The sequence below is a fragment of the Macrobrachium nipponense genome, chromosome 13 (genome assembly GCF_015104395.2).
Source record: "Macrobrachium nipponense isolate FS-2020 chromosome 13, ASM1510439v2, whole genome shotgun sequence".
In the NCBI taxonomy this organism is placed as follows: domain Eukaryota; kingdom Metazoa; phylum Arthropoda; class Malacostraca; order Decapoda; family Palaemonidae; genus Macrobrachium; species Macrobrachium nipponense.
Genome location: NC_087206.1, coordinates 11,618,650 through 11,636,112, shown reverse-complemented (window position 1 = coordinate 11,636,112; position 17,463 = coordinate 11,618,650). Strand labels below are relative to the sequence as shown.

General features: G+C 41.9%; 1 protein-coding gene across 1 annotated transcript in view; it reads left to right on the top strand.

Moving 5' to 3' along the window:
* LOC135225643 (protein TEX261-like) overlaps nt 1–17,463 on the top strand; it is a 67,718-nt gene continuing 50,255 nt past the window's right edge. Inside the window, exons 1-3 of the mRNA XM_064264969.1 lie at nt 1–152; nt 3,978–4,057; nt 4,524–4,677. Coding sequence (XP_064121039.1) covers nt 80–152; nt 3,978–4,057; nt 4,524–4,677 — 307 coding nt within the window. The 5' untranslated portion in view covers nt 1–79. The remainder of the gene's footprint in view (nt 153–3,977; nt 4,058–4,523; nt 4,678–17,463) is intronic.

Sequence of the window (17,463 nt, the reverse complement as noted above, 5' to 3'; positions counted from 1 at the left end):
GGGTGCCGTTCTCGTGTGATTGTTGACGAAGCTGTATTTCGCGGAGGAAGTTGGGTTGTCAAAAATATAGAAATTAACTATGCCAGGATTTTTGTACCTGTTGTCATGGATATCTACGCTCGTCCATATATGTTTAGGAACTCTCGCTTTGGGTAAGGCCCCGTGGCAACGTTGTCAATTAATGTTGATATAAGCTACAGGTAGAGTGACTAAGGTATCCTGACGTAGACCTTTCCTAGCCCATACTAACCCGGCTAAGAGTAACTACGTAACTAGACAAAGCCACGATCTATTGTATCTAGACAAATTTCCTTTAGTTTATGGTAATGCTTAGAAGGGTTATTGATCGAAAAAGGGACAGCCGAATCTCCGACTGAATTGGCTGGGCTTGGGCTAACCTACTGGCTTGGACTTTGATACCCCTATAGCGGGTTAGTGCCGCCAGTGTACCTCATGCGAGGCTATGTAGGCATTACTTAGGGTTCTTTGCAGCGTTCCTTCGGCCCCTAACAGTAACCCATTTTCATCGCTTTCACTATACCTCCAATCATTGTCCACCCACTTGTAACAATTGATTCGTAGTGCAAGTGCGAGATTTTTCTCCTGTTGCAACTTTCAAACCTTTGCCCCGTCAATTTATGTTTCAGCGCTGAATGGCCTTAGTGCTTGGCATGTATGTAACCTATGCCAATACCTAGTTTGAAAATCAGTCAGTTTGGCCTGGCTGAATTACCTATCCTGTGACTAGGCACTTACTCGACTGAAATGTACGACAGTTTCACCATAACACCAATATGTTATCAAACCAGAGGTTTTACTGTTAGGTAGTAATAGCCTAAGTTTTTGAGACAGAACAGCCCAGGGTAATTCTAAACCCTCATTCCACGGTAAAGTAGACTATGGCAGTTGACGTTTTCCTACGTTATTTTACTTACTGAACAAGAATTTAAAGTAATATTTATTCGGACGACTGTAATTAACCCCCAGGGGCCAGTACTAAAACACGGCGAAATACATTGACGTCCCAATGTCGTATCCGCAGTTACGTTCCTTGCAGTGCATGCGGAACTATTCTTTAGAATTACCCTGCAAGAAACGTAACTCCGGATACGACATCCACTAGGGATTGGGGCATCCAATGTATTTCGCCGTGTTTGGTACTGGCCCCTGGGGGTTAATTACAGTCGTTCGAATAAATATTACTTTAAATTCTTTTTCAGTAAGTAAAATAACGTAGGAAAACGTCAACTGCCATAGTCTACTTTACCGCGGAGTGAGGGCTTAGTATTACCCAGCCCAGATATCATTTAATGAATAAAATGTGGTAAAACTTTACAATAGTTGCATGGCCTGATTTCCGCCTAACGCTGACCAGGATAGGATACAGCCTTTTTGGAGGCCCAGGGCAGAAAAAGCCCAGCTAGCCAAGTCAAGGCATATTGCCCTAAGTTAGGTTAGGTAGGTAAGATCTGGTTAGGTCAGGACTTGGTATTACGTATAGGAAAGGTTAGGTCTATTTATGTATGAGGAATCTGTCCCCGGTCAACGACTGGCAGGAATCAGGGCGTGCAATTATTGCAAAGTCCTACCTACAATGGAAGGAAAACTGTTGTTTTAAGTTGATTTTCTGATAAAATTGCATTCTACTAATGTAGGCCGACTTCTGCCTGTTGCAGACTGGTACATTTAATATCTTTTATCATTTTTGCATTCATCTCCAAGGGGCTGGTACTAAACATGCTGCTTATTTTGTACATAAACCAGTGTTTACTAAGCTAGAAGGACACAATGAGCCTAGTGGTCTCCAATTTTACCATTTTTGTTTTTCTGCTACTCCAAAAAAGAAATTGTTGCAAAAAACATTTGTTTCATCCATTGGATGTACTCACAGATGTAGGCCAAGTCAGTGTTCACTTAATGCTAGGCTATATCACCACATATGAATAAATCAGCATTTTAAATGAAAATTGATGCATGATGATTGTGTTACAGACGAAGGCCAATCTAGGTAGTATAGCCTATGTCATCCCTTGAAAATGTTCGTTTAATGCTAGGCTATACTGCCATTTGTAGGTCAGCATTCAAAAGGAAAATTCACATATGATAGTTATGTTTGGTTTCTTATTAAAATGACACTAAGTCAGTCAGTTTTGGCTACAAGCTCTAATACATTAACTCGCTCTCTGCAAGCTTACCAAGAACTGTTCAGATGTTTGCATTAACCTTTGGTCCCACGGGAGTTGGTGTGGAGCCTTTCTTACTATGCATTTCCAACCCAACCAAATCTTGTAAACATGCTAATCCTACCCAACACCAGAGACCTGTCCTTGGTCCTCGGATTCTTGTTGAAGGATACTGTAGATCGTCCTTTCACCCAGCATATGGGCTATGCTGCCAGGCCCCCTTAAAAGCTTGCCGTAACTCTGTGATATGGTAAAAGATATCTTCACTTCTTATTTCTTCCCAAACCTTACCAGGTAACATAGAGTAAATAGCTAGCCAGCCTTCTTACCATATTTGATGTCGTGGACATTAAAGTCAATTTCCTCTAATACCTATTCTTCTTTTTATTGGTTTGACAGGGTTTGGCTAATGACTGCTGGGATGAGATCCCGAACTGCCATTGTGAATGTAATACTTGGTGCCTGCGTTCCATAGCCTGTGTCCATATGCCAATACAATTACCAAGCAAGCCATTTAATTTAATACTGTTTTTGGTAAATCCATTATCAAACATGGTGGTTACCCTAGCCTAGGGTATCATCTTTTGCTGAATTCCTTGCATGTTGAATGTGAGAGTGGAGGAGAGTAGGCTTAGAGCAGTTGGGCCTATCATCAATCATTTCTCAAAGTTATTGGTTATTGTATCATAAATAGGTGGTACATTAGTATTACTGTACGTACTAGGGAATTTGCAGGTGAAATGTAAGGCATTAAAACTTGACAGGCTGACCACAAGATTTTAAGGGCCAAAGTAGTTATGTACTGTACTAACCTCACAATTAACCTATGTAATGCTAGACTGCTCTGTCTGTCCTGATTTTCAAACATTATATGAACAGGTTTTTTAATACCTCAGAATATATGAGTCACTCATTGAATCTCAGTTTCTCTTGTTTTCTATATGAAATATGCTTGCTTCAAAGAAAACAGCAATCATAAGGGGGACTAGTATTTTCTGAAGATAGTATGCGCTATCCTGTGGAAGTTAATGTGGCAAGTTAGCAGCTCTCTTTTGTTCCATATAAGTGAATTGTAGCAGGCGAGATGGGGAGCCATCTTTATCAGTGAAGGCCATGGCTACCATGTAACTACTGCTTTGTGTATATAAAATTTGCGATTCGGTGAAGATTATCTCCCCAGGGATTAGCATTTGAAAAAGCAGTAGGTAAGTTTCAGTATATAGCATAAACATCCTTCTTTTAAACCTTTGTAGGGAATTTTTTGTTCTTTTCATAATACAGAGAGCTACAGAAACTGGTCAGTTTTCCAGTAGTACAGTAATGTCTTCTGTTAGGAATTAAGCAAAATTTTGTATTCCACAATTTAAGCCATTGATAGGTTTAGTGTGTGACAACAACCTAGAATTTAAAAACAGAATAATGAAAGTCAGTAGTGAGTCATGGAAAGAAGCATAGCTAAGTGGTTTGGGAAGCCAAGAGTAACATTTTCATTAAACATCTGTACCTTGTTAAAGATTTTCACTGCAGTGTTTTCATGGAGCTTTTTCATCCCATGTTTGAATATGAGGAATGTTTTTTTTTCTGTTTCTTTAGCAAAGGTGTCAGCAGTAAGAATATATCTGTACTGCTGTGGCGTAAGTAGGTTTTTGAGGAATGTTTGAATAATGCATTACATTTTAAGTGTATGAATTTTTCTTCTTCTCACATATATTATTAAAGTGATTATTACATATTGTGAAGCTGTCTTCAAAATGTTTTTTCTTCTGGTTCTGTAATATTGTCTGCCTTTTCCAGCTGCTGCATTATACTACCTTGCAGAACTAGTCGAAGAATACACAAGCACGGCAGCAAAAATACTTAGATACTGGATATGGGTATGTTAACCATAGTCTATGGTATTTTTTTACTTTTAATTTTACTTTATACGTCTTTTAATCATAAACAAATTTTCAGAGAGAAGAAAACTGATGCATAATTCTAACACAGTACAAATCCATACATAAGCTCAGACAGACCAAAGTTGAAGTAACTTTCGAATATGTACTGTATCATTAATAATTAAGGTTTTGTTGTGTACTAACACAAGATTTAATTTGCATTTCTTTTATAAATTAATTTTTGTGCTTTGTCTTGACTCTGAATGACTGATAATACAGAATAATGCTTATGTTGATGTAAAGTATAAAGGCAGGTTATGTTAATATGCAATGTGTACCGCAAGGTACAGGACAACACTGCCATTCACATGTTTTAGAAGTTAATTTTGTTTGGTCATGTGTATAAATATCAAAAGGACCAATGATTACCGTATGCTCACTAAGGCTAATGTTTTGTTTTCAGGTCACAATAGGATTGTACATATTACTCTTCTTATTTGAGAACCTGCCAACATCAGTAATCTTGTGTGGCTTGCTAACACAATTGGTTCATCTCTCAATTCTTCGCACATTCCCATTCTTCTTTTTAACTTCATTACCATTCATCTTAGGTGTAGGTAAGTATGATAATCTGTATGATACACTGTACTGGTGGTACAGAAGAGCCTTGTTATCTATATTAGTATTATGTGGTATTGAAGGTTCTTTTTATATTAACTGTATACATCATTTACGCTTAAAGTGTTAACATTTTTAAAATGCTTAAACTTTTGTATGTGTTCATTCAAGTTTATGTGATTGCTGTAAGTAATCATTGTCAGTTTTCTGCAAGTGTTTGTGATTATTGTGTTTCATCATTTTCAATTTTATTCAGTTGATTTTTACTCTCAGGTCATGCAGATTTGATTTGTTGAAATTTTGATAATTATCTGTTTGCACATTTGATTGCCATATTTCCAAAATAGTGGACTGTAAATAGGATTGTAGACATTGAAATATAACTACAGTAGGAAAGTTGCCAGTGTCTGACTCATTACTTGGTCGGCATTCAGTTTGTGGCATAGGTTTCTCTTACTAAGATTTAGTTTATACGTACTAGTATATTCAGTAATTTGTTTTGGGATACAGTTTGAGTTCTTGAGCTGAGTAATTTGGTCTCTTATTAATGGTGACCCATAGTTATTGCCAAGCATCCTCAGTTGAAAGTGATTCTTTTATGTTTTTACATTTGTCACAAGGAAGTATCATTCTGAAGAAATGGAAATTACCAAACTTCATCTTTCTCAATGTAGCTGTATACATTAGGAATATAACCATCACTATTAGATAGGGGTATTAATACAAGAAAGAAGAGGCTTGATTATGAAATAGGTGGAATAGTTTAAATACCTATGATGTGAGGCTGAAGTTGACAGTAGAATAAAAGCTGCCGGGGAAGTGGAGAGAGGTAGCTGGAGTAGTAGATGTTAAGAAAATGCCAGTCAAGCTAAAAGTCAAGATCTATAGCACAGTGACAAGACCAGTGTTAGTATATGGATCAGTAACATGGGCTCTAAGAACAAAAGAGAAAGTAAAGCTTGAGAGAATAGAGATGAGAATGCTGAAGTAGATTATGGGAATATCGCTGCTTGAAGGAATGGATAAAATAAGTGAAAGGGTAGGCTTAGTAAAGATTACAGAGGTGATAAGAGAGTCACTATTGAGATGGTATGGGCATGTGTTGAGGATGGATGACGAGGAGGGAGTGAAGACGGCTTAGGAGGAACCTGTTAGAGGAAGAAGATTGAGAGGAAGAAGATTGAGAGGGAGATAGAGAATTAAATGGCAAGATAAAGTGAAGGAAGATATGAAGAGAAGAGGTTTGGTGGAGGTTGATGCCCTTAGTAGAAGGCAGTGGAGAAGGTACATCAGGCAACTGACCCCTTAATGTAAGGATAATGGTAGAAAAGAAGATTGCATAGGGGTAGGATAGTGAATGATTGTACACAAAGAATAAAACTTTTGAGGAAGTTACAAAATGTTATTGTTGATAAGATTGGGATGTTCGTCGATATACAGTAGAGCCTCAGTTCTCGACGATAATTCGTTCCAGAAGGAGCGTCGAAATTCGATTATTTCGAGAACTGAATCAAGTTTTTCCCATAAGAAATAACTGAAAATGGATTAATCCGTTCTTGACCATCAGTTATTACCTAACCTTGCCTTTTTATACAATACATTACATTGTAAATTACAACTAAATAAGTTAAAAGTTAAATAAATATCATGTTAAACGTATATTTATAATTTTAAAATGTGTAATATACAGTATAAAACAGAAAAAACTACCCTGTGTCCAACTGATTTTAGTTGACCCAAGCTCCCTATAGGCTACCTATGGTAAAATAGTAAGTAGAACGTAGTGTAGTTGGGTAGGCATAAACGTGTTGCTAACATAATAAAAGCATTGAAAAGCAAGTCTAATTATTACAGTAAATTAATAAACTATTAAAATTAAACCCAAGTCTAATTATTACAGTAAATTAATAAACTATTAAAATTAAACCCAATCTATATTTATCAAAAACTTGCAAAAATTTGCCTACAGTAAGTCGGCATTTAAGGATGTAAACAAACCATAGCGCAGCCCTGGTGGTTTATATCGGGACTATGGTAGTAAGAAACCATATCTCGCTATAAGCCTAGAAACATTTACATTCGATATTAATTTATGGTAAATCTTTTACGGAGTCGACTGCAATACTGTATACAAAATCGCTTGAAAATTATCTTTCAGTAAATGTAATGTTATGATACTAACGATTTTGTTTCATAAATGTCTTATAAAAAAAAGGTGCGTCTTTTACGGCAAATTGTCCACCCTATCAGGCTGGTTTCAAGCTTCTTGGACTTTGACAATTATTATGGTACTGCATGGTACATATATACGTACACATAAGTAAAAGAATCTTCTTAATGTCTTTAATTACTATACCATTAACATACCAGCACTCTTGAGTTTAATATCAGCTAACCTCATTTTTTTTTTTTTTTTTTTTTTTTTTTTTACGAGGACGCTTATACGAAGCATACAGATTGCGTTCGTTACCGCGCACGCGTTGCATATGTAAACTGTGTCACTACCAGACCTCATACGTAAACATTGACGTCTTTTTACAGTAGACATAAAAGAATCTTCTTAATTTCTATAATTATTCTATACCATAGCAGCTTCTCTGATTAAGCTAAGGCTAACCTCTTCTTTACCAGCAAGCTTAACAAAGATTAAGATTGCGTTCGCTACCGAACGGCACACGTTACGTATGTGACAGTGGTTTCACTACCAAATCTCACACGCAAACAATGACGTATTATTTACAGTAGACATAAAAGAATCTACTTAATTTCTATAATTAATGTATACCGTAGCGGATTCTGAGTTAACCTAAGGCTAACCTCTTCTTTACCGGCACGCTTATTTAAAAAGCTTAGATTGCGTTGCTACCGAACCGAACATGTTACGTATGTAACTGGTTTCACTACCAAATCTTACACGTAAACATTAACGTATTACAGTACGACATAAAGATTCTTCTTATTTTTTTATTACTACGCACTTAATATGGCATAGTAGCTTCTCTGATATAAACTATGACTAACTTCTTCTTTACCGGAAAGCTTAAAAAAAGGTTAAAGATTGCATTCGCTACCGAACCGCACATGTAACCTACGTACGTAACATTGCCTTCACTCCAAACCTAACACTTAAATACGTATTGCATTTGCTACTGAAAACGCGCGTCTCAAGTGTGAGCATGGTTTTAGAATAGTGTACGTTGATACCACCGAAAAAGCAAACGAAATGTGCGCAGGTGTACAAGACACGACACATGTTTGAATGTTTGTAAACATTAGTTTGCGACTTTAAACAATGCTGAGTCACTGAGTGGCGTCACCAATGTTACCAACCGTTTTGCTAAATTATGCTAGTCGGTCCAAGCAAGAATTTATGCCAAATATGGTGCAATTTTGTGCCAGAATTATGCTATTAATCTATCATTATCTCATTTCTCTAATACTTTGAGCTAAAACGACGATGTAATGGAAATTTAAAACATTTATAATTTTGGTGAAATGATAAAAAGTGACGAACAGACAATATTATAACTAATAATTTGATGATGTTAGGAAACTCGTAATAAAAACACCATTTTTCTTTAATAGATCACATACGCAATCACTAGTACACTATTTGATATGCAATCACTACTTATACTATTTGACAAATGTGAATATCACACATACAAATGTGAAGAAAAACAAGAAGTTTTACTTATTTACTGCCCCCCGCTGCATCATTATCATGCCACTCAGAACCATTTTTCTTTAACAGGTCACATAAACCAATTAATAAATACTTGAAAATGTGTGAAAAATTACTTCAAATATAACATTTTGTTATTTACTGATATTTCCTGAAAAATTAAAACTAAAAAAAAAAACTAAAGAACAAACAAACCATCTCTACTCAAGAAGAAAAACATACGTACTTATTACTTGATCATTATCATGCCACTGAAACACTTTTCTTTAATAGATCACATACACAATGAATAAATACTTGAAAATTGTGGTAAAATCACTTCAGACATAATTAAAATTTTGATTACTGAAAAAAACAAAACTTAAAAAAAGGAAAAAAAGTAATTCTTTTACTCATGAAGAAAAACATTATTAACACTTTACTGATTGTTTGTCATGCCACTGTGGGTATTTATTTATATTCACAAAATTTATTTAACATTCCCCTTAGTTGGGTTCAAACTTAGCAATTTAACTCATTTGTTAGTGCTGCTTTTGAGGCAATTTCACTTGAAGATACATTCACTATAGCTGTGTATGAAATTGAGGAATTTTCTGCATTTTATTTAAAATTTTAGTGAAAATACATTCTAAAATTGTACTAGAACCCTAAGTGTGAAAGAAATTATGCTAAGCTCCAATTCTTGGGTCAAATTATGCTAAAAAACATGAAATTATGCTACTTTGGTAGCACTGGATGACGCCAACTAGCGGCAGCTGGCGGAAACAGTTTTGTTTACAAACATCATATGGTCGGGGGTCGGAAACTGGTTTTTTGGTTGAAAACAGATACAAAGTTTATTGGAAATTTAGTGGCGAAATCCGATTATGTCGAGTTTCTAATACGGTCGTGAACCGGGTCTCTACTGTATTTATTAGGATGCATGCTACTGATACTGTGGATTTTTACATTTTTAGTTAGTGAAATCATCATATGAAAAATTAAGAATAGATTTTATTGAAGATTTATGACATTGGCTAACAGATTCATATTTTTCAAATTACAGACTTGACGGTTTGAAAATGTTACACAAAGTTCTTAGGTCCTAACAGAAATTTTATATATGGAAGTCATTTAAGTTTACCCAGGTTTCAGTGACTGAAATATTGTCAAAGAGGTTGTTGTTATTAAGTACTGTATTTGCCAGCATATTAGACACTTTTTATTTTTTATTTTTAAATGTATAAAAAACTGCCCTGCTTCCAATGTGGCGTATTACGGAAGGGAGAATTAGCACCATAGGCTAGGCCACTATGAGCATACCGAGTAAGCACAAAAACTTGTTACTAATAATAAAACATTGATAAACAAACCTAATTATTACAGTAAATTGTGTTAATAATAATTTAATATTGAAAACAAGCTGAATTATCGGTCTATTGTCACAAACCATAAAAAAATTGCTTAGGATATGTTGGCAGTTAGTCTGTAAGTGAAGTTCACATCATCTCACAGCACCTCTATCCCATGCATACATAACCCACACCTGATATCTTACATTATATAAGGGCTGTTTTACCTTTAGGAAACATTTAATTATTCTCTAAATAAAAGGAGAAAGCATTCATCTGCTTGTCAGCCATTTGAAGTGACTTGATGTCAGCAAAATCATAGCACTGGCCTGGTGGCCTGTCGCAGTAACACATATGTGTAAACAACTATACAGATGACCTGAGAGGAGGTAGGAGTTTGGGTTCCCCATAAAGTAACATTGTTTATTTATTATAAATTTCATACAGTCCAAACCCATGGCTGAAAAACAAAAAAGGCAGTGTTTTAAGACCAAATTTATTATTGCATGAGTGTTACGGTGTCGAAATATCCTGGCTAAAGGTCGACACAATGTTACGGACTCTTAGATATCAGAGACAATGTTACGGCCTCTGAGGGAGGTCCGCTTCAGGTTCGATATGAAATAATAAAAAAAAACTTATCAACACAAACAGTTGAAACTGGGGATATGAATATAGAAAGAAACACTAACACAACAAAAGTTTATTTACAAGCTTACTAACAAAGGCAATGCAGAATGGTATCTCCTATTTACATAAACAGATAGAATCTTACACTGCATGAACTGGGGGAACAGTGCGGCAATTCAAATACTTGCTACTCGATTTGGCGGTTCGACGCGCTGGCTTCATAAATGTAGATCGGCGATTGCGGACGTCCTCTTGACTCCGTATTACAGAAACTAATCTTCTTGTAAGGCAGGAATTCCCCAACACCTGTAACAGGACCTTTTCTTCTCTGAAGTCTGCTCGACGTCGAGATAACACGGCCGTCCACTCCTGAAGACGACTAGACCAATATCCAACCAACTCTCGAACAACTCTTCTTTTGATTGATACTTCGTCGGTTCCTTTTTCTCGTATCTCACGGAAGATCTCTGCTGCTGCTGATCTCTCACTGATAATCTGATCTGTGGCTCTTACTAACTGGTGATCTCTCTCTTTTACGATTTCTTCCTTCTACGATCACTGCTCTCCAAAGTTCGTTCGTCGTATTTATACGGCACTCTGGGGGCGGAGCCTACGGCAAACGTCACCGACTCCAGGGATTTCTAGAACTTGTTAGATGAATCTAGACGAGGTATTGCATCAGAAATCACGGCGTTTCTCACGTCCCGACGAGATCCACAACACTCCTGCCGATTCTCGAACAGCCGCGAGCATAGACGCCTCCAACAGTGGCGCGAAAGCCTCCTTGCTGCCGAACTTCTCGAAAATGCGTTCTCCTTTCCTTTATCTTTCTTTGCTATGAAGCAATTACCATCACAACCCCCCCCCCGCCCCCCCAAAAGGAAAGGAAAAAAAAAAAAAATGAAAATAAAGATTGATTTTAATTTTTTTTTTTCGTAAAGAGAAGCAAGAATTAAACAGCGGGAAACAATTCTGCATAAAGCTTTAATCCAGTCAACACCACACTTCTTCACACACACTCCTCGTGCGATAACAGAAAACGGTTATTAGGCTACTCATTCTGATAAATCTCTAAAGAGGCTATCAGCTACTACGTTATCCTTCTCTCTTACTTTTTCCGTTTTCTGAACTCTGTTTAAAACTTATACTAAAACACCTCTTGTGTTTTTTTCCCCCCAAAACTAATCTCACTCAGTAAACCCACTGTTTACACGGGCGGAGGCCCATGGCCACGGGGCGTAGTTTATAATTCCTGAAGCAAATGTACATTCATTGCCCGTTTTTCTTCTACTCTTACCCTCATTAATTCTATGATATAAATTTTCCCCTCTTCTCTAAAGCTGAATAAAGACCTTCGTACTTATAAGGTAAAAATGACTTTCTCTCGACTAGTAGTAAAACTTTATCTCTTACACACAAACTTCTCTCTTTTACTATAAGATCAAGGTTTCCTTCAGTTCCCCTTGACTTCCGTTCGGGTTTTCTTTCGCTAAGTGCCAAGCGCTTCCGTTCTCCTCCTCAAGTTGCCAACCATCCTCTTAAAATTGTTTTTATAATAATCAAGATTAGTTATGCAATCATCTCTACCCCTTACTTCTAGACAAAGTTCCAAACATATTTATAATTACATTATCAAAAGGTTCGCCCCCCACTGAAAGAATATTACACAACTGAATTCTAGGAATTACTTGAATCGTTTCCCGGCAATTTGATATTCATAACAGTTTAAAGCAAACCTCTCAAAACACATATCATTCTTCATCTTAGGCCAAAAGTACGCCCTACTAATACACTTGAAAGTTTCATTTACTCCCAAATGTCCTTGCTCATCTGTGTTAACTTCAAAATTAATTCATGAGCTTCCTAGAAACTACGAATTTGTTCCGATACGTAATACAAACCCTCGGTCCTTTAACAATAAGGAAGGTAACTAGCGGCAGCTGGGACGGTCGTAAGCTTCGAACAAGGGGAGAACGGTAGTTAACTGCTTGTCCGATCGTGCGCGCGCCCGAGAGGTGAAGAATCACTTTTGCTTTCGGCCGCGGGTGTGTAAGGACGTTGTTCGTCATCGCTCTCTGCCCGCTTCAATCGTCGTATGCTTTGTTTATATTGTGTTTTCTACTAATGGTTTGTTTGACTTGAAAATGAAACTGTAAGTACACTGTTTTCATTTTCATTACTTAATTAGGAAACCAACATGGAGCTATCGCCGTAGATGCGGCGATTTCCTCTCTTTTCATGAATTGAACCCTTGAATTATGTCTCGGGTGCCGACGCTCGCGCCGAGTCATGTATTTGGGCGAAAGTGTGTAATTGAAAAATGTAAGTACTTTTTTCATTATATTTTTGCCCTGTGCGTTCGTTACCGAGAGCGTGATTGCGCTCGGCACGAACCTTTTATTTTGTATGATAAAATGCAATGAAAGTGGATTCGCAATGCAGTATTGCTTTCATTTTCATTTATTTATTTGCATAATTTAATTGGATCAATTTCGCTCTTACCCGGGAATTGATCCTTACGATTATTTTCTGTGAAAGTGAAATCGCAAGTGCAGTATCTGTTTCATTTTCATATATATTTATGATAGCATCATATTATTTGGATCAAGTTTCCGTTCTTACCCGGGATTTGATCTTTTCCCCTTTAAGTTCTATGAAGTGAATCGCAAGGGCAGTATTCTGTTTTCATTTTCATATTACTTTTCACTGCTGTGCGGGGTAGGGGGAAGCGAAGGTCTCCAGGAAGTCGTCGGAAAGCTCTCCCGCGACTCCCTTGGTATCCGATTCTTCGTCTTCCTTCCTGCCCCCCGCTCAGCTTCTTCGTTGTATTTTGTATTTGGGGTCTTCCTTGCGTTCGGGGTGGGGCATGTCTCCCCCCCCGTGCGTGAGGGAACCCCTCTTACTAATCTGTCTGTGCTACCGCAGGTGCTACATCCGTGGGGAGACGACCTTGGACAGGTATGGACTCACTGCGGCTGCAGGGCGTGCCTAGCATCCACGATCTGCTGCAGCGTCTAGCGTGTTGGGGCGGTGACCTTGGAGTGGTCTCCACTACAACCTTCAGGCCGCTTATGCTGCTTCCCCCCGCTGGTCTACACTCCCCATGCTGTGTCGGTGACGCCGTCTGCCGCTTCTAGGGCCGGTCGCCGCCGTACCGAGGAGGGGTATGCCGCCCCGCCGCCTGTGTTTTCTTCGTGTTGCCTGCCCAGACTTCCGCTGTTCCAGCAGCTCGCCCCTAGACCGCCGCCAGTTACCAGGTTCCCGCTGGCTGCCGATGATTCTACGAGGCGATGGCTGGGCCTGCCGTACCTGTCCGCTGATGTGGTTCCCGCTACTGGCTTGGCTGTCCTTCTGTGTTTACCGCTGCCGCTGTTCCTGCCGCTCCTGAGCTGGTTGCTGTTCCTGTCGCTCCTGGTTCCTTGCGCCTGTCCATGCTGGTCCTGCCCATGTGTGTCTTCCCCCAGTCCCAGGTCCTTCCGGACAGGTGCAGTCGGCCGTGTTGCTTCGGCAATAGGCCCGACTCCGGTCCCTGGATGGAAGGACCCTGGACGGAACTGTCCGTCCGCGTGAGCTGACGAAGAAGAGGAAGGTGTCATCTTCGTCTTCGTCTGCTGCTGCCTCTTCCCCTTCGACTTCTAAGGCCCATAAGCCGAAGAAGAAGAAGGCTGCCTCTCCCCCCTAAGAAGTCTCCTTCGGGAACTTCTAAGGGTCCGTCCCACCTCGGTGGGACGGGGGGTCCTTCTGCTGGTCCTCCTGCTCCTTCGGGAGCGGGGCCCGTCTCCCTTCCGTAAGGAAGAGATAGACGGGGACCAGAGGAGTATCGGTTAGCTCTGGTACTTCCTCGCCTGGTGCTAGCGGCGATGCCGCTACGCCAGTTCCGGCTCGGTCTCGGTCTCCGTTCGCGGGAGATCCCGACGTGTACGCTCTCCCTCGGGAGACCGTGCAGCCAAAGTTTCGGCGCCAGAGTTCGCTCGGCGCCAAGACCACGGCACGGAGCAGAAGGCTGGCGAGAACCGCTCAGGTGTACTCTCGCACCAGGCCAGCGGCCGCTCTCGCAGCGACCAGATGGTAACCGGGTTTTCCCCTCCCCCTAAGAAGACTCCTTCGGGAACTTCGAAGGGCTCGTCACACTCCGGTGTGACGGGGGGGTTCTTCTGCTGGTCCTCCTGTTCCTTCGGGAAGCGGGGCCCGTCTCCCCTTCTGAGAAGAAGAAGAAGACGGGGACCAAGGGTATGTCTGGCTACCGCTGGTACACCCTCGCCTGGTCTTGGCAGCTCTGGCTGCAAGCCAGGTACCGGCTCGGTTTTCTCCCTCGTCCGCGAGAAGTTCCGAGTGTACGGTCTCCTTCGGGTGACCGTGCAGCCAAAGTTAAGACGCCTGAGTTCGCTCAGCGTCATGACCGAGGCACGGAGGCAGAAGACTGTGAGAGCCGCTCAGTGACTCTCGCCAGGCCAGCGGCCGCTTTCGCAGCGACCAGCCGTACCTCGGGCGCGGTGGACGTGACGGTCTTTGACCGGCCACGGGTTGAGGTTTGGCTGGGAAGAGGTTCCCCCCCACCCGGGTCCCCCTCGACCGACGGTACCAGCCTCGGCTGGTACCAGCTTTGATTTTGACGTGCCGCGAGGACGCTCACCGGTCTCACCGCGAAAGTGAGCTCTGCCAGGTCACCTGACCGCCGCTCCCACAGGGACCGGGCGGATACGATGACCAGCAGCAGCTCGTCTGACGCACGGGACCGGGGTCGACGTGCTCAGTCGAGCCGCTCGCCACGGTGAGCGGCACGGCCAGGCCTGCAGATCGATCCCCACCGCGGGTTGGTGATCGGCTGCAGCCCCCCACGTACGCTGTCCTGCCAGCGAGCGGGGGGGGGGAGCGTCAGGTCTGTCTCTCCACAACCTTCAACTTCCTCGGGCTACACCGGAAGAGCGAGGTAGCTAGGAGTGATCGTGAGAGGTGCGCCGCTCAACGATCCCGTCACGACGCCGCACGTGCCCACGTTATGGTCTTAGGACCAACCAGGACGTACGCGCAAGTGATTGGAGGTCGACCGTCGGTGGGGGGGATGTAGCGTCTATTCTGTCTCTCCGCGATACCTTCAACTTCCTCGGCATACGCCAGGAAGAGCGAGGTTATATAGGAGTGATCGTGAGAGATGCGCCGCTCGCGATCCCGTCACGACGCCGCACGTGCCAGGTATGGTCTTAGGACCAGCCAGGACGTACGCGCAAGTGATTGGAGGCAACCGTCAGGGATCTGTTGCTGGTCCTTCTTCTGAAGGAGGAGGGTCTTGGGAGCTGCTCTTGTTGGAGGGACTGGATGGTCCTACTCCTCAAGACGCTGTAACTTCCGAGATTCAGAGTAACTTTGCCCAGGTTATTGCACTGATTCGTCAGCACAAACGACCTGGGGGAAGGATCGCCGCTCCCACCAGCAGAGCCCATGTCTCTGCTCGAGTCGTTTTGGGGCCCGAGAGGGAACCCTAAACCAAACCGACGGTGGGTTTTGCCGCGATCGGAGCTTGCCGATTCTGTCTTGAACCAGAGTCTCTCGTTTCCGGACAAGAAGGCTCTCTCAGTTCTGGCCGGTCGATCAAGCTACTTCCACCTCCTCTACTGCGACAGCGGCGTTTCTACGTGTCTTCGGACACCGTATTTAAATACTCCTTCGGTCCTCCTGAGAGGTTTCGACCTCGACGAGGACTGGAATGAGTCGGAGGACGGTAATCGGTCTCTCTCCTGTCATTGGGTGTCGATCAGCCCCACCCAGACGACGTTCACAGTGGCGGCAGACCCTTACCTACAGTGAGAGTTCGTACCCTCCTCGGGAAAACGTTTTCTCCTGACGATACGTTTTCCCAGACTCTGAGAGGCCATCGCCGCAAGGCGATGGCTGCTCCTACTCTTCTCCAACTGCTAGTTCCACTGGGAAGGCGAGCGAGTATCCAATTCCTCCCCCATTCCTCTCTCCTTACGGCTACGAGGGAAAGGGGAGGGATCCTACGAGATTTCTCTGTAGGATTCCACGCTGGGACTGCGCTACCGGGGGGACCTTCGGGTCCTACCTGACGTAAGCCCCCGGTCGTTAGGAGGGAATCCTGCCCCATTCTCGATTTCTACGGGAATCGAGAGGACCACCAGCCGATATCGTTTGACGAATTCGGTGGGGGTTTCGCAGACTGCTTAGATTTCTACGGAATTTCTAGCGCATTCAGAGTGTTAGAGTTTTCTTACGATCTCCAAACACTTAGGCGAGACCACGGTCCAAAGTGAGCGAGACGAGAATCCCCGATATGTTACACGATAATCGGGAACCTCGCCTATAGCTACGAATTCCTGGAATTTCTAGCATTAGGAAGAAGACTGCTGCTGAAAGAAGACTATCTCACAATAGGCGACCAACCTGGAATAGAGAAGAACGGACGGGAATATCCAGTTTGGCTTGAACTATCGTCTTAGTATTCTGTTCACCATTGAAGCTTTCCTTCGAGGAAGACTTCTTCACTCTCTTTGATAGAGACCGAAGGTGTCGATCTCCAATCCTTATTTGTTTTCTTGAAGGAAAAAGAATTTAGGATGGAGATCGTTGTTCAGAATCCTACAAATTATCTACGTATATTAACCTCGCGACATGATTCTGCTAAGCAGTTGAATGGTCCGAGGGGTAGGCGCATATCCTGGTTATTCTACGGATTGCGACTTAGACGAAAAGTATTCTAATTGAACTGCAACTCGGGTTGCCTGCAACCTCCCAGGAGTTTCCAGTTTCAATTTTATATACTTATGGTGTTGTCACAACAACACCATTTAAGCTTTTATATTTACCGAAATTCGTTTCGCATAATATAATTGCTCGAGCATATCTTTTTATGCTCGGTAGTTCTAGCCGAACGCATTCCTTCGTGAAAGGATTACTTGGGCAACTCAGGATGACGAGTCAGCGACAGCTACTGCGTATTGAATTGCCCGAGGCATTTCAGTACAGCTGGCGCTTTGAGATGGACGGTTGGTTATGTCTTTCTCACCCTGCTTTTATTGAATACCAACCGTATCTCTGCCCAACAATCACGGACTTAAGTCTCTGATTAACGGGGATTCTCGCATACATGAATGACCATCTACTGCTGTGACGCTAGTATTCAT